Raw genomic sequence first — 20,076 nt, 5'->3', positions numbered from 1 at the left:
TTGCCGGTAATCCCAGCACTTTGCGAGGCTGAGGCGGGTGGATCACCCAAGGTCAGGAGTTCAAGACCAGCCTGACTAGTATAGTGAAACCCTGTCTCTACTAAATATACAAAAATTAACTGGGCATTGTGGCATGTGTCTAGTCCCAGCTACTCAGGAGGCTGAGACAGGAGAATTGCTTGAACCAGGAGGCGGAGGGTGCAGTGAGCTGAGATTGAGCCACTGCACTTCAGCCTGGGCGACAGAGTGAGACTCCATCTCAAAAAAATTACATTAAAAAAAATAAAAATAAATAAATGTAGTAAGATTGCAGAGTTGTGCAGTGGAAGCGTGCTGGTTCTATCCATGTAGTGAAGGCAGATTTCATCCACAAATCTCACAAGAACTTTTAGCCCCAGTTGCCTTCCAAAGAAGCAGTACATGGACTGACGCATGGGCTGTCCCAAACAGCTCTGGAAAGATAAACAGAAAAAAGAAAATGACACGCTCAGCCCTTGAGGCCAAAATGCCCTTCCCCAGAGCAGCTGCCAGAAGACAGGGAGCGGGATCGGGTTGGGGGTCACTTCTGGGTGAGGGGGAGAACGGTCAGACCTGGGGCAGGGGTGTTAGAGCCTGGTCGGCCTTACTGGAACAGAAGAGCTGCTTCGTGATGCTCAGCTGACTGGCAGAGCCTTGTATAACCCAAATTCTCACGGTACAGAGAGGCCAGCCAGTGCGGGGACAAAGACAGGCATGCACAGAAATGGTTTCCTGGAAGACAGCCCAGTTGCATCTCTCAAATGGGACCAGATCGGAAGGGAGACCAGCTGCTTTGGGCAACTGAGGTTGCTTCTGGGCGAGCTCCCAAACTAGATGGTGCCGAGGGCCCTGGACCTGGCAGCTGGACTGGACATCACATGACCCTGTCTTCCAGGAAACGGCATCTCAGCGCTTGTCTAGTCAGTTCTCCAAAAGAATCATCCACAGGCCATTTCTCCATTCCCCTCCTATGCACAGACTGGGCGGGGCCTGACCAGAAACTCTCCCTTAGGGTTTTGAGTCACTGCCAAAACTTGAGCCCAGCGGTGAGGATGTGATGTTAAAATGTGACTCTGGGTCAGGCGGTGGCTCATGCTTGTCCACCCAGTGCTTTTGGGAGGCTGAACTGGGAGAATCACTTGAGGTCAGCAGTTCAAGACCAACCTGAGGAACATAGATCTCTACAAAAAAATTAAAATAAAAATTAGCCAGCTCTGGTGACATGCACCTGTAGTCCCAGCTACTCGAAAGGCTGAAGTGGCTTAAGCCCATGAGTTCAAAGCTACAGCTATGCTGGTGTCACTGCACTCCAGCATGAAAAGCAGAGTGACACCATGTCTTGAAAAGGAACAAACTAGGCATAGAAGAAACATACCTGAAAATGGCCAGGCCCAGTGGCTCACGCGTGTAATCCCAGCACTTTGGGATGCTGGGGTGGGTGAATCACCTGAGGTCAGGAGTTCGAGACCAGCGTGGCCAACATGGTGAAACCCCATCTCTACCAAAAGTACAAAAATTAGCCGAGCGGGGTGGCAAGCGCCTCCCAGCTACTCGGGAGGCTGAGGCAGGAGAATCGCTTGAACCGGGGAGGTGGAGGTTGCTGTGAGCCAAGATTGCACCATTGCACTACAGCCTGGGTGACACGAGCCAGAATCTGTCTAAAAAAAAAAAAAAAAAAAAAAAAAACCTAGAAATAATAAAAGCTGTATACGACAAAGCCATAGCTAACCTACTACAGGATGGGGAAAAGTTAAAAGCATTTCCTGTGTAAACAGTAACAAGAGGAGGATGCCCATTCTCACCACTTTTATTCAAAATCACACAATCATGCAAGAGAAAAAAATAAAGCCACCCACATTGGAAAAGAGGACATCAAATTATCCTTGTCTGATGAAGATGTGATCTTGGATTTAGAAACATGTAAAGGCTCCACCAGAAAACTCTAGACTTGATAAATAAATTAATACACTCATTTGCAGGATACAAAATCAACATACAAAAATCAGCAGCATTTTATACACCAATAATGGTCCAGTTGGGAAAGAAATTAAGAAGGCAATCCCATGTACAACAGCAACAAAATGAAAATGATATGCCGCAGAAAAAGTTTTACCAAGGAGGTGAAAGATTTCTACAAGGAAAACTAGAAAACACTGATGAAAATGTTTAAGAGGAGAGAAAGAAATGGACAATCATTTCATGCCCACAGAAGGAATTCATAGCATTAAAATGACCACACTGCCCAAAGCAGTCTAGAGATTCAATACAACCCCTACCAAAATACCAACATCATCACTCACAGAACTGGAAAATCATAAAACTCATATGAAACCAAAAAAGAGCTCAAAGAACCAAAGTCATCCTCACCAAAAACGACAAAACGAAAGGCATCCCATTTCACTGCAAATTAGAATGACAAAATTTTTGACAAGTGCGTGCTAACCAAAACAGCATGGTCCTAGCATAAAACTAGACACATAGATCAATGGCACAGATAAGACAGCCCAGAAAGACAGACATGTAGTCTTGGGACTCGTGTCTCTCCTGCTGTACATCCATGCTGGGTGCTTTATGTACAACAGGCAGACGAGAAGTCCCTGTTGCAAGTGAGGACAAAGTGTGGGAAGGCCGTGAGGGTCTGCAGTCCCAGAGGGCCTTAGCCTCATCCCACAGTGCACTGTTGCACCGGAGTGCCACCTCCTTCTCGAGGTCCAGGTCTTCAACAGTGACCCGGACCCCAGCTGTAAGGCAGGTGGCAGCATCAGAGGCTCCCCTTGCCTGTGCGGCAGCAGGGGAAACTTGTGTCTACGGGGCCTAGAGGCCTGGGATGTCGGGGAGCCATTCCTGGGGGCAAGTGTCTGCCCTGGTGCTGCATCTGCTACCTTTTCACACTGGGCGAGACCCCAAGAGACAGCCTGAGGCCGGTCCTCACTCACCGTCTTTGAGGACTTGAGGGGCAGCCAACAGTGGGATGAGGCTGGCCCTCTCCTCCTCTTTAGTGACGGGAAGCCTTCTGGGGAGCTGTAGGAGCTCAAGATGGCATTTCGTTTGGGGCATGAGCTCATCCAGGAGGACTGAGATCTCTGGGTATATCCCAGACTTCTTTTTTTTTTTTTTGAGACGGAGTCTCGCTCTGTTGCCCAGGCTGGAGTGCAGTGGCCAGATCTCAGCTCACTGCAAGCTCCGCCTCCCGGGTTCACGCCGTTCTCTTGCCTCAGCCTCCCGAGTAACTGGGACTACAGGCGCCCGCCACCGCGCCCGGCTAGTTTTTTGTATTTTTTAGTAGAGACGGGGTTTCACTGTGTTAGCCAGGATGGTCTCGATCTCCTGACCTCGTGATCCACCCGTCTCGGCCTCCCAAAGTGCTGGGATTACAGGCTTGAGCCACCGCGCCCGGCCTATCCCAGATTTCTGACATCTGGGCATGGAGGTCTCTCTGCAGAGGTCCAGGCCTGGGCACGAAGGGAGAGAGGCCTCCATCGTCCCGCAGGGGCCTAAATGCAGACCATGCATCCCCGGTGCTCTCGGGAACCCTTCTCTGATCATGACTCTCTTGGACCCTGGGGTCCTTGTCCTGCTCAGGCTTCCCTGCCCCCCTCTCCTTGAGGTCCCTCAACATGATCTTCCCTGGACACGAGTCTGGAGCACAGCCGGGTGTTGTGGGCCCCAAAGGGGTGATTCCCTGCTCCTGGGTCCCACAGAGAGTCCTTGTGCTCAGTGCACTGGCTGAGCTGCAGGACACCCTGGAATTGGGAGCACACAGCGCTGGCTTGCTGTGGTACCTGTGCATTCAAATTGAAGGCAGGATGGCCAGCAAGGAACACAGGGCTTGCAGGATCACGGAAAAGCCTTGGAGTTGTTTTGACACACCACTGATGCCGAGTGTACACCACTGATGCCGAGTGTCTGGGTACTTGTAGGATGGCCTGCCACTCCGTCCAGGGCCAGTGGCAACAGGGCGATCCCACACGCAAAGTGAACTGGGGGATGGGGTGAGCGGGCTCCAGGCAACTGAGCCCTACTGGCAGGTCCTCGGCCCCCGAGACAGGAGAGGGGTGACAGGCAGAGAGTGCCCAGGTAACCACTCCTGGGAGCAGTGGGGAACCGTGGGATGCTTCAACTCTCGAGAGCTGGGCTCTGAGCATCTGCCTTAGCTGCCAACTCAGCCAAAGGCTACATGAGCAGTTTCCCCTGTTGACGAGCAATGCATCTTTCCAACCTGAGCAAGTGGGTACGCGTGCAAAGACGGTGCGAGTCACAGATCTTCGTAGGAAGGGAGACCTTAAGGGACTGGCGCGGCCAGGGACACACACAAGGCACCTGCTGGCAACACCTTGGTGGGGGTGGGTGGCGCACACAATAGGTACTGGAGGGAGAGGCGCGTGGGAAGAACAGGCGTGCACAATGGCTGCAGATCCTCCTGTGGATGGCTGAAGATTCCTGCTCTCCTGCTGAGGCTTGAGGCTGCTGGGCTGGAGGACTGTATGGTCCATGCATTGTATTGTCCCCTTCTCTCCCTGGCCTGGAGCCCCAAGAGCTATCCGGACTCTGTCCAAGGCCTGGTTCTGGCCCAGCAAATAGGTCACTGCAGGGGAGTTGGATTCCCGGCCCAGCAGCTGGCACAGGAGGTGACAGCTTTGGGATTCACATCTGACTGTCCTCCTGCCCTTCTCCTAGGAATTCTGGAGTGGAGAGTTGCTCAGAACAGAAGTGCCTGGGACACCCAGATCCTGCTGGAGTGGCAGCTGGGGTGATGGCCAGGGCAGGCTGGGAGGGACATACTTTCCACAGGACCCAGTGCTTTCGTCTCTGTGCAATTGACCAAGAGAAACCAAAACCAAACTCCTTCTTTTACACAGACCTATTTGAGGGAGGCCGGGTATTCTTTGTGTATTTCAACTTAACAAGATTATGAGATAGTTGGAATGCAGAAGGAGACAGGAGGACTCAAGTGTCCTCTCTTTTGCAAAAATGTCACACGAAGCCACTCGGTCTCTTTTTGGTTTTTTTGTTTGTTTTGAAGACTATTGTAATTTTGCAAAATATATGTTATTTGAGGATCGGTGTGCTATTTTTAGATAAATTAATATACTTTTTTTCATCAGCACATGAAACATTCTTCAAAACAGATCCTTTGTTAGTCCACAAAAGCTGTCCCTACAAATTTTAAGAAATCACAATCATAGCATTCCGATTATCAGACAACAGAGGAATAAAACTAGAAATGGATATCAAGGCAAACTACAGAACCTATACACATATATGAAAATTAAACCCCACCCTCCTGAATGACCACTGGTTCAATGAAAAAATTAAAATGAAAATCCGAAAATGTTTTCAAACAAATGAAAATGGAAACACCATATACCAAAAGCTTTTGGATTCAGCAAAATCAGTGCTGTGAGGGAAGTGTGTAGCAGTAAATGCCTATATCCAAAAAGTAGAAAGATGACACATTAATAAACTGATGATGCACCTTAAAGATCTAGAAAAGCAAGAACAAAGCAAAACCAAAATCAGCCCATGAAAAAAATAATAAAGATCAGAGGAGAACTAAATAAAATAGAGTCTCAAAAACAACACAGAAATCAGGAAAAGCAATTATTGGTTCTTAGCGAGAAAAACACACTTTGGGTATTTCCTTTTTTTTTTTTTTTTTTTTTGAGACAGAGTTTTGCTCTTGTTGCCCAGGCTGCAGTGCAGTGGCCCAATCTCCACTCACTGCAAGCTCCGCCTCCCGGGTTCATGCCATTCTCCTGCCTCAGCCTCCTGTGTAGCTGGGACTACAAAAAATACAAAAATACAAAATTTTTGTATTTTTAGTAGAGACGGGGTTTCACCGTGTTAGCCAGGATGGTCTCGATCTCTTGACCTTGTGATCCGCCCCTCTCGGCCTCCCAAAGTGCTGGGATTACAGGCGTGAGCCACCGCACCCGGCCAGTTCTTTTGAGGGACTCTTGCATAGGAGCCCCAAGAGGCAGGTGCAAAAATGTCCATAGAAACACCGTAATACAACAACAACAAAAAGTCCAGACTGATTCAAATGTCCATTAACAGGAGAATGAATACATTAGTTGGAATCTTCTTATACAGTGGTCAGACTGAATCAACTACAGCTGCACAACAGACTGGATGAAGCTTACAAGTAATGTTGGGATTAAATGGCCAGTCCCAGACCATTACATTTACCATTTGCAATAACAAGAGGAACAAAGGTAACTGAAGAATCTAACAAAAACTATGCAAGACCTGTATTGAAAAATTATAAAACTTGGCCGGGCGCGGTGGCTCAAGCCTGTAATCCCAGCACTTTGGGAGGCGAGGCAGGCCGGATCACGAAGTCAGGTCGAGACCATCCCTGGCGAACCACGGTGAAACCCGATCTCTGCACTAAAAATACAAAAAACTAGCGAGGCCGAGGTGGCGAGAGCCAGTCCCAGCTACTCAGGGAGGCTGAGGCAGGAGAATGGCATAAACCCAGGGCGGGCTTGCCCAGTGAGCTGAGATCCGGCCACTGCACCCCAGCCTGGGCAATGGAGCCAGACTCCGTCTCAAAAAAAAAAGAAAAATTATAAAACTTGAGTTGAAATACATTTTAAGGCCCGGTGTGATGGCTCAAGCCTATAATCCCAGCACTTTGGGAGGCCGAGGATCCGCGAGGTCAGGAGGTCGGGGCCATCCTGGCTAACACGAGTGAAACCCCATCTCTACTAAAAATACAAAAACTAGCCGAGGCCCAGGAGTGGTGAGGCGCCTATAGTCCCAGCTACTTTCGGGAGGCTGAAAAGAACTGGAAGAATAAATAAACCCAGGAGGCGGGCTTGCAGTGAGCTGAGATCAAAGCCCACTGCACTCAACCCTGGAGCAACAGAGACTTAAAATCTCCCAAAAAAAAAAAAAAAAAAAAAGAAATACATTTTAAAAATTCTAAATAAGAGAGATAATATATAATCTACTCTGTGGATTGGAAGATTCAATATTATAAAGTTGTCGATTCTCCCCAAATTGTTCTACAGATTTAATGCAAATTAAATAAAAAATTCAGCAAGGTGTGTGTGTGTGTGTGTGTGTGTGTGTGTGTGTAACTTGACAAGCTATACACAGAATATCTTTTTTTCTTTTGAGACAGAGTCTTGCTCTGTCGCCCAGGCTGGAGTGCAGCGGTTCGATCTCGGCTCACTGCAAGCTCTGTCTCCTAGGTTCAAGGGATTCTCCTGCCCCTGCCTCCTATGTAGCTGGGATTACAGGTGTGCACCACCACACCTGGCTAATTTTTGTATTTTTAGTAGACACAGGGTTTCACCATGTTGGCCAGGCTGGTCTCCAACTCCTGGCCGCAAGTAATCGGCCTACTTCAGCCTCCCAAATTGTTGGCATTACAGGCATGAGCCACTGAGCCCAGCCCGTACACAGAATACCATTTTTTACTTAAGCATATTGATCTAGAAGAATTTTTTAAAAATACAGCCTACCATTTTTATTTATAACACTTACAGACAACAAAGCCAAACCATACTGTTTCAAGATACCATATACCTAGGAAAACATCTATAAAAAGCAAGAGAAACATACAAATCAGGCCCATCTGGAGAGAAGGGAGTGAAGCACTGCGCTGATTCGGGGATAAATACTGGTTGACTAGACAGGCAGTCCTCATGCTTTTGGCTGACATAGATGTTACATACTATTTCATGTGTTATCACACACTCCCAGTAAACATATAACATAAGAGAATAATTAACCACCATCAAGCGTACTCATTTTGAGACAGGAAGATGTAGAGGAAAGACCTTGATGAGGGTGTCAGTTCCAAGGATGTATACCAGTGACTGACATGACTTGGTGCAAAGCTTGGGTAGAGACCTACACTTAAGCCCCTCACCCCCACTTGCTGAGGCATAAGGGCTCAGAGGGGGTTCCATGGGAGTGAAGCTGGCGGGGAGTAGTAAGGGGCCCAGGTGGATTATGATGCCCCGTCGTCGCGCGCCATCTGATCCGTGTTAGCATCATCCCCGTGTTGGCATATCCATCATCCGTGTTAACCATCGCCCCGTGTATCATCTTTGGTGCGCTATCATCTGCCCGTGGTGCGCCATCCCGTCGGGTGTCGCCATCATCATCCGCATCGTGTTGTTGCCATCATCACATCGTGTTGGTGTCATCGGTCCCCCTTAGGTGCGCCTCATCACTTTATCGTTGTCGCTATCATCATCGCATCGTGTATCATCTTTGGTGTTGGCGCCATCCTCCGCCCCTGTTTGCCCATCATCTTGCCGTTATCATCCTGCCCCTGACAAATCTTTTATCGTGTCGCGCATCATCATCACGCATCGTGTTGCATCATTTCCGCATCGTGGCGCCCCATCATCTGCCCGTGGCATCGTTCTGATCGATCATGCCCCAGCCTGTGTTTAAGTGCTGCAGGGTGGCTGCAGCCTTTGCCTCCCAAAGCTCCTCAAGGTCAGAGGGTTGGGAACCCCTGGGATGGAGCTGGGATGAGGACCCTGCCCCTCCTCAGGCATTTCCAGGCAAGGGGCACAGAGACACAGCCAGCCCAGCAGCTGAGCCCCTCCTGTCAGGCCAGGTGGGAAAGTGAGGCACGAACACAACCCCAGACTGGAAATAACAGAGCCATCATGTACTGCGTGCCTACTGAATGCCAAGCCCTATGCCCTGTTCTTTAATGTCATCTTTAATGAGATGTCTTCACTCAGTGATCGTGGACAGGTATTTATGGTGTGCAGGAGCATGCTGGGCACTTTTCTGGGCCGTGAAGACTCAGGGAGGTCCCTGCTCTGGTAGAAGTCAAATCCAACAGGAGACAGAGACTGGGGCCCCACACACCAGGAGGAACTACCCAGTGCAGTGAGTGCCAGCAGGAAGCCACAGGGGCAGGGAAGGGCCTCCTGGGAGGGTGGGTGGCTGCATCCTGCGGCTGAGCAGGGGAAGCTGGCCTCAGGACAGGATGTGCGCAGGCATGGAGCAGGAAGTTCCTGGGATGATGAGCAAGAGGGAGCAGGTCACTGGGGGCAGGTCTAAATACTGGGGGCTGCATTGGGATAGCAGAGGCCTCGGGCAGGCCTGCTCAGCATGCAGACTCCCCGCCCGGTCCCTTCCCTAGGATAACAGTGGAGGTCCATCCCCAAGTGGTGGGGAGGACAATCCTGACACAGAGACCCCAGCCCAGCTGGCAGGGGAAGGGGAGCCCCCAAGGGCCCCTGCATGCGGGGGCCTGTCCCGCCAGGCAGCCCTCCCACGGTGCCCAGCAGCAGCCCTGCTTGCGGACCCTTTTTTGTCCCCATTGTTAAAAAAAAAAAAATTCAATGAAAAATGACACTAGCTGGGCGTGGTGGTGGGTGCCTATAATCCCAGCTGCTTGGGAGGCTGAGGCAGGAGGATTGCTTGAACCAGGGAGTCAGAGACTGCAATGAGCCGAGATGGTGCCACTGCACTCTAGCCTGGGCGACAGAGCGAGACTCCATCTCAAAAAAAAAAAAAAAAAAGACATTTGCTAAAGCTCTGTAGGGAAGACTATTCAGGACCATCTCACTAGGTATAAGGGACCATGGAGATGAGATTCTACTCATTTCAAAGGCTCAGCCTCAAAGGCCGCAAGGGCAAGTGGGATCTGACAGTCCAGGAGCAGGGTGGGGGCGGTGCATGGACAGTGACTAGGAGGAAACGTCAGCCGCCAGGGATTCTGGCTAAACTCCCCTAACAGGATTCTTGCTGAAGGCCGGCCAGGATGGTCAGACCGCACCTTCGGGACAGAGGGGGAATCCGATCAGATGTCAAGGATGAGGGCTTCTCGCTAAACTGACTTTGCAGGATTCTTGCTAAAACTGGAGTTTATAAGGAAGTGCTCAGATGTGCCTAGGAGAAGGCTCAGGAGCCTAAATAAAGTTTGACCGGCCGGGCGCGGTGGCTCAAGCCTGTAATCCCAGCACTTTGGGAGGCCGAGACGGGCGGATCACGAGGTCAGGAGATCGAGACCATCCTGGCTAACACGGTGAAACCCCGTCTCTACTGAAAATACGAAAAACTAGCCGGGCGAGGTGGCGGGCGCCTGTAGTCCCAGCTACTCGGGAGGCGGAGGCGGGAGAATGGCGTAAACCCGGGAGGCAGAGCTTGCAGTGAGCTGCGATCCGGTCACTGCACTGCAGCCTGGGCGACAGAGCGAGACTCCGTCTCAAAAAAAAAAAAACAACATAAAGTTTGACCAAGCGGAGAATCTTTGTCATCAGCTGTGGTGAGAGTGAGGCCCAGAGTGGGTCAGGGATTACCTGCCCAGGTTGTGCAATTGGGAGGGCTCTGTCAGGAGCTCTGAGTTTTCCCAGTGGGGGCTAAGTCTGGGCCCTCAGGGCACATACAGGTAGATACTGGCAGGCCCAACACCCTATGCAGGGCAGACTGGGATGCTGGGGCCTGCGGCACAGACTGGTCAGACCCACCCCAGTCCAGACATTCTTTGCAAGAAGAGCTGAGGCTGCTGATGCCAGGAACAGACAAACAAGGTCATTACCAGGTCATAAGCTCATTACCCACATCAGGCAAGGCCATGGCTGGCTAATAAGTTGGCCTCCTGCAGAGCCACCTGCCCTGGGACGGTTCCCAGAGATCTGGCTAGCCAGTGCCACAGGAGGCCGGGGCACAGTTCCAGGGTCCAGTGGGCAGGGCACAGGTATTCAGGGACAAAGTGTGCCTGAGTCCCCACAGGAAGCCCCAGACCTTGCAGTAAGACCTGGAGCAAGTCATTCTCCTCTCTGAGCTCTCAAAGAAGAGGTCAGCTCAAGGGTCTGGGAGGCAAGGACTCCTGCAGTAGACTAAGCCGGCCGCTACCATGGTCACACACACCTCCCAGCCAGCTGCTGGTCCTGACAGATGAGGAAACTGAGGCTAGGTGTTTTCATGAGGCCTCTGAACCCAGAACCCAGTACCCAGTGTCCTGAGCAAAGCCCAAGCCAGACCTGCCAACTTACGTGCACCGAGGCCCTACTACACAGCCCGCCCTCCTGGGGCCTAAAAGGACCATCACCTTCCCTTCTAAGAGCCCGGACGCAGGGGCTGGGCCCCAGCCAGGCCAACCTCCCTCCTCCTCCTAAGGCCCAGCAGCAGCTGCTCCCAGAGCAAGCAGCACAGCCGCAGCAAAGGACGGACAAGTGTCCTGTGCTCTGTGGTCTGAGCAGAGGGCCAGGGGCCATGACCCACATGGCCCCTCCAGGACCAGCTCCAAGATAAGCCTTCCTGTCCCGACCAGTGTGTCCAGGACCTCAGGGCAGATCAGCTGTACCTGCTGGCTGCTCCTGTTCCCTGCCCTTCCTGGGACTCCCCACCACCTTTGGGAGACAGCTCCAAGACCCTGCTGCCTCCCTAGCTTACCCTCAGCCCCCTGCTGGGTGTGCCCTGTCCCCACACAGACCCCCTGAGCCAGCTTCAAGGACTCTGCCCGCATCTCTACCTCCACTCTGATGACGGTGAAGCCACAGTCACAGCCTCTGCCTCCACCCCGGCCCTGCTGGGTCCCTGCAGCAGCCCTCAGAGGCCCCCATAGCTCCCTCCCACACACAGAGCTCGCCTGGCCCTGCCGTCTGAGCGCTCCCCTGGCTCCCAACTGCCCTTGGGCTCTGGGACATAAAACCTCCAGCCAAGGTGGCTGCCAAGTTTGTGTTTTTGTTTTTGTTTTTTTTTTTTTGAGACGGAGTCTGGCTCTGTCGCCCAGGCTGGAGTGCGGTGGCCGGATCTCAGCTCACTGCAAGCTCCGCCTCCCGGGTTCACGCCACTCTCCTGCCTCAGCCTCCCGAGTAGCTGGGACTACAGGCGCCCGCCACTGAGCCCGGCTACTTTTTTGTATTTTTTTTAGGAGAGACGGGGTTTCACCGTGTTAGCCAGGATGGTCTCGATCTCCTGACCTCATGATCCGCCCGTCTCGGCCTCCCAGAGTGCTGGGATTATAGGCTTGAGCCACCGTGCCCAGCCGCGAAGTTTTATTTAATAGCCATAGAGCACAAAGGTGATGACAATTAAGTCACACGGAGAGACTGCCCCATCAAGACCCCTGGCCCAGCTAAGCAGAGGAGCCCTGGGGTTCCCTCTGATCCCCCCCACTGTGAATGCATTACTGAGGGGCAAGGTGGCTAGTCACCCACCCAGCTTGCATGCCTGAATGCACAGAGCTACAGCCTGGGCCCAGGGACAGCCCTGGGAGCTGGTGGCTTCCCACAGGCACAGCCAGCCTCCTCACCCCCACCATTCCTGGCCCCGGCCCAGGGCACACTGAAGGGAACAGGAGCGGAAGGAGCAGGCCCTGCACTGGAGCCGCAGTCAGCTCCTCGGTGCCGGGGCAGCTGTGGCTGGCTGAATTTGAGGAACTTCCCAGAGGAAGTGGAGAGCAGACTTGTGTGCACGTCCCGCTCTGCCGCTCTGCCGCTCTGCCACGCTCCCTGAGGGACACACTGCTTTGGCCAGCCCCCACCCCATCTCCTCTCCGCCAGTCCCCGGTTTCCACCCCAGCCCTGCTACCAATGAAGCTCAAGCCAGGGTCCCCACAACCTGCTTTACGGCCACCGCTGCACTTGAGCTCAGGGGCTCAGGGTCTTGCTGACACGCCTGCATGTCCACCCCTCACCGACACCTCCGCAGTCCTCCTCAGGGCCCAACAGGGTCCCCAGGACCCCGCTCCCATTCTGCCCTTGCTCCTGCCAACCTATCTTCTCTATGCCCATGACTTTGGGACCCCCTGTCACAAGTGCCAGCCCCCACATCTGGAGCCCCTGCAGGAACAAACCCTGATCTGGACTCATTGCAAAGGCTCAGCTTCTCTTTCAGCCTGTCCATAAACCTCCAGGCAGAGATCACAAAACTAACAGCTCTTTCTGCAAATCTGGACTCTCTCCTGCACCTTCTCCACCATCCACGCCTCCCCATCATCCCTCCTGGGGACCTCAGAGATCTCTTCATTTCACAGGTGAAGGCTTGGCTCAGAGAGGGCAGAGCCCCTGGGTCTCCAGCAGGGCTGGGGAAAGAACACAGGGCTCTTTTGCTGGCAGTGTTTTAATGACGCGGGGGAGGGAGAGAATGGCTAATGAGGCTCTAGGGATCAGTAGAACCAGCTGCTGGAGGTCCCAGGGCACAGGTGATTCAGCAGGAATGGGGGAGTCTGAGGGGTTGACGGAATACCCAATTCTCACCTCCTCCTGTACCTTCCAGAGAGACGGGCTGCAGGGAGTGACTGCGTGAATGAACATGGCTAGAGGGACCCAGCTTCTCCTCAGCAGCTGCTTAAGGACAGCATTAGCGATCCCCTCAATCCCCCCACCCACACACGCACACGTGCACTGACCTGCAGGGGCCAGACCCCGGTGGACCCAGGGACACATTCTCCAGGGACTGTCTTGCTATGTCCCTTCCCAGATCAGCCTGGATTCGTGCCAGGCCAGCCTCCACAATTTGCTGAGGGAGGCCCCAGGGTCCAGGGCACCCAGAGTGCTAACTAGCCCCTGGGGGTACAGGGAGAACAACATGCTGTGTGGGAGATACTACCCTCTGCCCATACCTAGGGCCCTGTGGTGGCCACAGGCAGCACTGCTTATGCAAAGGCACTGGGGTGAGAAGGAATGGGATGCAGTGGCGAGGGTCCTGCAGAGGGTGGAAGGGCTGCACGGGAAGGCAGGCCAGCAGGGATGTCATGAGGGCCTCAGATGCCAGGCTGCAGAGGTGGACAGGCTGGCCAGCTCCTCTCCCCCAGCCTCCTACTGTAAAAGGGGAGAGGATCCCAGCCCCGCTAATTCATCCACTCACTCCGTGGCAAGACAGCCACTGACAGCTGTGTCCTGGGACCCACCCAGGTCTGGCCTCTGTGCAGGCTAGCACTCAGCATGCTTAGTGCCACACTCAGCCCAGGAGAGATGACTCAGCCCCTGGGCTCAGAGACTCCACTGTGGGAGGAAGGAAAAGAGTCATTTAAATAGAACTGTGAAGGGTGCTGTGGAGGAGGGACTCCAGGTCCCCGGTGTGGGATGGGGTGGTCAAGGAACTTTTCCCTACCCAAGTGGGAAAAGTGAGAGCCACCAGGAAAATGGTGGGGAGGGGGGGTGGTGGGGGGAGAGGAACTATGCAAAGACCCAGAAGGATGAAGAAGACTGTTGGATTCGAGGAGGTTAAAAGCACAGACAGGCTTGGACATGGTGGCTCACGCCTGTAATCCCAGCACTTTGGGAGGCCAAGACAGGAGGATCACTTGAGGCCAGGAGTTCAAGACCAACCTGGGAAACACAGTAAGACCCTATCTCTACAAAAATAATAATAATAATAATAATAATTTTAAATTAGCCAGACACGCTGGTACACACTTGTAGTCCCATCTACTCAGGAGACTGAGGTGGGAGCATCACTTGAGCCCAGGAGGTGGAGGCTGCAGTGAGCTATGATTGATTGCACCACTGCACCCCAGCCTAGGCAACACAGCAAAATCTTGTTTATAAAAACAAAACAAAACAAAAAACCCAGCTTGAGATGGCCAGGGATTTCCAGAGGCCCTAGGCGGGCCGCCTTGGAGAGTAAGGGAGACCCTGAAGAGCTCGCATGGAAGGGCCAGCAGCTTAGGGCTGGAGATGCCACCTGGATGGATTCTTCCAGCTGTGTGGACTAGGGGACAGGGTGAGGAGATAATGGCCTGGACTACATGGAAGGAGGTCGCCCTGAGCCACTGAAAAGGGCTGTGGGATCCATGACCACTCCTGGTCTTTTCTTGACTATGATGGAGAACTGTCTCCATAGCTTCCAGCGGAAAACGTGAGCTCAGTTCCTGATTTGTGTGTAGCGGGTGGTTCCTGGGCTTCGGCTGGCGATGCTCCATGTCACTTCCGCCCAGAAACTGGGCCATGCCCTTGGTGAGATCCTGCCCACAACGCCGTCGTTCCGGCAGGGTCCCCTGGGAACCCGGCTGCCCAGGACCCTGCCCTGCCGGGGTTCACCGCGCCCCAGGCCGGATCCCCCAGGGCTTTGGTCGTTCCCACAGCCATCCCGAGGGCCCCCTCCACAGTGCGTCGCCTGGGCCCCAGCGGTCGCTAGGCTGCAGCCTGAGGCTTCCGGCCATCCCGGGCGCTGGCGGCGGTGGAGGCAGCAGTGCCGATGGCGGAGCTTGGGGCCCAGGCGCAAAGTGCGTACGGAGCCAGCGAGGCGCCGCGGGACCCGGGGCCACAATCCAATGGGCCCGGCCGGGAAGACGCCCGAGCACCGGGCCCGATGGCTCGCCTGCGCAGCCAGATCCGGGCCCAGGCAGCTTTGCTGGAGCTGGTGCAGCGTGCGCGGGCCAGGGCGGCGGGCGTGGACGAGAGTACTGGCACGCACAGCTGCGACTCCGTGTGCTCGGTGTGCGGAGAGCCGCGCGGCGGGGCCACCTACCCGGTGGGGGTCCTGGAGGTGAGCGAGCGGCGGCTGCAGAGGGGCTTGGCGGCAGTGCGCGCGGAGCTGGGCGCCGAGATTGAGGCGCTGCGCGCGGAGCTTCGAGCGGAGCTGGACGCCCTGCGCGCGCTGCTGCCGCCGCCGCCGCCGCCGTCGCCTCCTGCCCGCCGCGAGCCCCGCGCGGTCCTCCGCGCCGCGCCCCGCAACCCGACCCTGCTGCGGACGGTCGGCGCCGTGAGCGCCCTGGTTGCCGCCTCCAGGACCGCAGACGACGCCCCGGACGGCCCAGCAGACGGCGGAGCGCACCGAACCCCGGCCGGTAAGAACCCCAAGAAGATGCCGGTACCTCCTGGGGTCGTGCAAGGTGGCAGGGACTGAGGACGGCCGCACAAGGGCGGCCTAGGCGAGGTGCGGAAGGCGTCGCGCTGGCTACTCTGGTACCCCCAGGACGGGGCAAGTGAACAGATCGGTCCCCCTCGTGGAGCGTGGCTCTGAGCCAGAAGGGTGCCCGGGTGCCGCCGGCTAGGGCTCTGGTACTGGAGGGAGGGGGTGGGCGCGGGACGGGCGGAGGGTGGGCCACGTGCGTCTGGGGAGTGCGGATGGCAGCCTGGGTCCTTGCCAGAGACTGAGTCCGGTTAGAGAATGGGGTGGAGCCCCTTTGGACCTTAGAGTGGGGCCTTTGGGCCTTGGGTCTGGGTCAGGGCTGGGTCAGCCTCCAGGGAACAGCTGAGACTCCCCTTCCTTGAGGGTGACTGCAGGTTCTGTTTCTTTCAAGGTCTCATGAGGAGGCAGGGTCTCCACGCACTGGAATAGTGTCACCCACATACAAGGGCACAGAACCCAGGGACACAGGACGGCTGAGACACGCAGCTGGTGATGTCCCTCAGGACAGTGTCAACCAGTATGTAATCACATTCCACACGGCACCAACTGGACAGCGGCCTCCAATCAGCCTCACTCTGACTGCGACCCCTCTCACTGGACAGCATCACCTGGACACAGAGCCTCACCCAATCCGTGTCCCGTGGACCCAGCTTTACTTTGGGCGGTGACACCAAGAATACTCACCCCTTAGCCAGACCACAGGCAGCCACCTGGACACGAACATCTCTCCAGACTCACCCTCCATGCAGACTCCACAGTAGAACTCCCAGGGAGGCACCGGGACCATGGCTTCGGAACACCAGGCAGCCCTCTGTGGTGCCCAGCACCCACTCAGCCAGGGCAGCCTGCAGCGGAGCCTGGAGCCAGCAGCTTCTCATCTCTTGGCCTCGGGAAATGTAGCTGGAGTCATCATTTAGCCGAGCACAGTGTCCCTGGGTTGGTCACCCAGCTTATTTTTTAAATAAAATAATGTAATCTTGGCCTAACAGTGGAATTTCTGACTGCTAGATTTTCTCCTTCCATCTGACCAGGGGAGTCAGACACAATGTGTAGGATAAGGGTGGGGGCCCTTCTCCCTCTGAGAGGAACCTGGAGAATCCCGGGTTCTGGTGAGGTAGGAGAGGGTCACTCAGAGGGCTCCCACGGAACAGACAGGCACACTGAGGTCTCAGTGGGATTAGGGCAGGAAATGCTCCCCTTGCAGTAGGGGACCGCGCCAGGTCACACACCCCCCCCCCCACCCCCGACTACGCCACATTAGGCTAAGGTCACTCTGTGCATTGTTTATTTCATTTTTTATTTCACATGGAGGGTCGCCCACGGTTGACAGAAGCACAAGCTGAGCCCCAGGCCCATCAGAGCCCAGTACACACCTGCTAGGGTGGGGGAAGAGCAGGGGGCTGTCGCTGGGACCCAGGCTCTGGAGGAGGCCAATACGGCGTGCCCCTTAAGAGCCTGCTGTGGGCGGAAGTTATACGTGAGCGGTATGGGGCAAGACACCCAGGTGCCCCCACCTTGCTCTCTCTCACCTCCGTGGGAGCACTCCGGCCACCCCACCTCATGCCTGAGTCTACCTCCATAGCCTGGCTCTGCCTGTCCTGGCCGTGCTCCCAGTCTGCTCAGCTCCAGCCCCCCTTCAGTTGAAGTGCAGCTACAGTGTGCGGTAGGCAGGTGACAGCAGCCCAACCCCCGAATCTCCAGGTGGTTCTGAGGATCAGCGTCCATTCAGAGTAGCAATGACGGAGAGAAGGCACATGACAACCTCTCTACCTCACCACCTGCCCACCTTGTGCCATTAGGACGCAGGGTATGGGCAGAAGCCCTTCCTCAGGCCAGGCTGCTTCCCAGTGGGGCCCCATTGCTTCCACTGAATGGGACCCATGGTGTCCAGGGCTCCTGCTGGTCAGCAGAGCAGAGCTCCACAGACTGCAGGGGAAAGCCTCCCCGCCTACACCCAGCATGGCAAGGAAGAGGGCAGAGGGCAGCCCTCCTGGGGTGGGGCTGAGCCCAGCTGTGTGTGGTCAGGGATCCTGGCCCTGCCAGAGACCCTGACTCCTGGTCCTCAGGGGCCATGGCTGGCTGTGGTTTGTAGGGTGGGGCCTGGTGCCTACACAGAGGGCGCATCTGGACTGCTGTGTGAGGATGCTCCTTCCCTGTGGAACTAGCCCCTGTGGAGGGTTTCTGGCCCTGTAGGGTGTCTCAGCTCCCGTGTGTAGGGGGTCCGGGTCCCTATGTACACGCAGGAGCTCTCATGCCCTGTGTGGGGCTCTTGCCCCTGCCTAGGAGGGATCCTGACCGCAGGGTGCTGACCTGTGTGGCTGTCATTCTCCAGGGTCCAAGGCCCTCAAGGTGCTGAGTCATAGCCTTGGAAGATGAAGGTCTCGAGGGTAGAGTTCCGCTGGACCCTGTGAAGGTCAGTGTCAATGGGGGACTGGACTGGGCCCCCACAGGCTGGGGCCAGCTTCTTCCAGTGGGTGGGACCTGTGAGAACAAGGACTGCGGTCTTTGGGTGGGGGAGTCAGGGAGGCAGCCTGGGGGTGCAGCAGAGGGTGGCCCCCATACACCCAGAGGATAGCCCAGCCTCAGGAAACCCAGCTCCCTGCTTCCCCCACACCTGAACAGGTCACAGCGCCCCCCTTCTCTTGTACCCTGCATCTGACCTAGCCATCTAGTCTCCGGATTGACTGCCCCACGGTGAGATGAAGGCGGAAGGGTCTCCGGCACACAGCTGCACACCCACACTGGGACCTCTATCACCTGCACACACTTGGGCTGGCCACAGTGGCATACCAGCCTTGACTGACTCAGGACCGACGGTCACAGCAGGCCCAGACTCACGCACAGGGGGACAGTCACACGCTTGCACTGATGCCCAGTCACTGACTATAGACAGAAACCTGCAAAGACCACAGAGTGCAGGGTGCAGACTGTCTCTTGGCCACTCTTGCACCACAGGCACATGCTCTGGTGGTCCCAGGACACAGACTGATCTCACACAGCCTCACATGACACTCTGTCCTCACCACACTTGGGGTCCTGGGAGTCGTAGCAGCAGGCGCCTATGGAGACAGTGGGCAGGGGGCTGAGCTGAGAGGCCAGTCGTCCGGGCCCTCTCTAAGCCCCATGCCATCAGCTGGAGTCCAAGAATGAAGTAGGCCAGGGGAGGCCAGTGAAGAACCCTCTCTCCTGTCACCCCTACCCCAGTATCTTCTGCCCCAAGTCCCTCCCCACCCCCAGTGGCAAGACCTAAGGGGTGGTGGAGCGTGGCAAGAGAGGGTAGATTGGAGACCAGACAGGCAGAGTCCTGGTGCCCACTCTCAGAGTCTGCGCCACACCAGCTGCACTACAAGGCAGGCAAGCACAATGCCAGGGGCGCGTGTGGCTCAGTGGCAGCCGCAGCTAGGAAAGACTAGAAAGTGGCCAGGCTGCTGGCCTGGCTGCTATATATGTATTCATTAGCTAGGTGGGCTAGGGGCATGGCTATTGAGGAGAGGGTGGGAGGAGGCAGTCCCCAGGCAGGGCCACCAAGACGACAGCAAGCTCTCCAAACTCACCCAGGCGCGCTCTGGTCCCAGGGCTGCACTGAGTGCAGCAACAATCGCTGAGGTTAATCCTGCAGGAGAGGGGTGACCTATTATTATTATTATTATTATTATTATTATTATTATTATTTTGGAGACGGAGTCTCGCTCTGTCGCCCAGGCTGGAGTGCAGTGGCCGGATCTCAGCTCACTGCAAGCTCCGCCTCCCGGGTTCCCGCCATTCTCCTGCCTCAGCCTCCCGAGTAGCTGGGACCACAGGCGCCCGCCACCTCGCCCGGCTAGTTTTTGTTTTTTGTATTTTTTAGCAGAGACGGGGTTTCACCGTGTTAGCCAGGATGGTCTCGATCTCCTGACCTCGTGATCCGCCCGTCTCGGCCTCCCAAAGTGCTGGGATTACAGGCTTGAGCCACCGCGCCCGGCCGGGGTGACCTATTATTATCCCCACTTACAGTCCAGGAAACAGAGGCTGGGGACCCAAATGACACACCAAAGCCACCAGCAAGAAAGGTCAAATAGTGAGGGCACCTTGGACCCCAGCACCCATGACTTTCGGGGCAAGGATAGGAGGAAGGTGTAGGACGTCTCTTGCCCCACTGTGGGCCTGGAACTGCCACCCCATCCCAGGACCACAGCCTGCCTCCTACCCAGCACCCCCCTGTGGATCCAGGCCAAGACAGGAGGTCAGAGGAGGGGACTTCTTTACACCCCACGCCTCTTTCCAGTCGCCAGA

At 55.3% G+C, this 20,076-nt stretch overlaps 2 protein-coding genes across 2 annotated transcripts; one reads left to right on the top strand and one right to left on the bottom strand.

The window, feature by feature from the left end:
• Window positions 1-2,115: 2,115 nt before the first annotated feature.
• Window positions 2,116-3,182, bottom strand: LOC101026952 (putative POM121-like protein 1; the record flags this gene model as incomplete). Its single annotated transcript, XM_031656106.1, is given in 2 exon segments — window positions 2,116-2,753; window positions 2,756-3,182. Coding segments are annotated over 2 exon segments (693 nt in total), but the record flags the coding sequence as incomplete, so codon positions are not given.
• Window positions 3,183-14,448: 11,266 nt separating this feature from the next.
• LOC101014441 lies at window positions 14,449-16,790 on the top strand. The gene is made up of 2 exons (XM_009216768.4): window positions 14,449-15,739; window positions 16,196-16,790. Exons 1-2 carry the CDS (start codon window positions 15,148-15,150, stop codon window positions 16,231-16,233), a joined length of 630 nt encoding a protein of 209 aa, XP_009215032.2. The 5' UTR covers window positions 14,449-15,147; the 3' UTR covers window positions 16,234-16,790.
• The last annotated feature ends 3,286 nt before the right edge of the window (window positions 16,791-20,076 follow it).

Source organism: Papio anubis, chromosome 16, assembly GCF_008728515.1.
Source record: "Papio anubis isolate 15944 chromosome 16, Panubis1.0, whole genome shotgun sequence".
In the NCBI taxonomy this organism is placed as follows: Eukaryota; Metazoa; Chordata; class Mammalia; order Primates; family Cercopithecidae; genus Papio; species Papio anubis.
The sequence above is the reverse complement of the archived record's forward strand: the minus strand, read 5'-3'. Positions and strand labels throughout refer to the sequence as shown.

Excerpts from the sequence above, each read along its gene's own strand:
- LOC101014441 (XM_009216768.4), top strand. The coding sequence starts at position 15,148 with ATGGCGGAGCTTGGGGCCCAGGCGCAAAGTGCGTACGGAGCCAGCGAG. Across the intron at positions 15,740-16,195 it reads AGCGCACCGAACCCCGGCCG|GTCTCATGAGGAGGCAGGGT; the intron begins GTAAGAACCCCA and ends GTTTCTTTCAAG.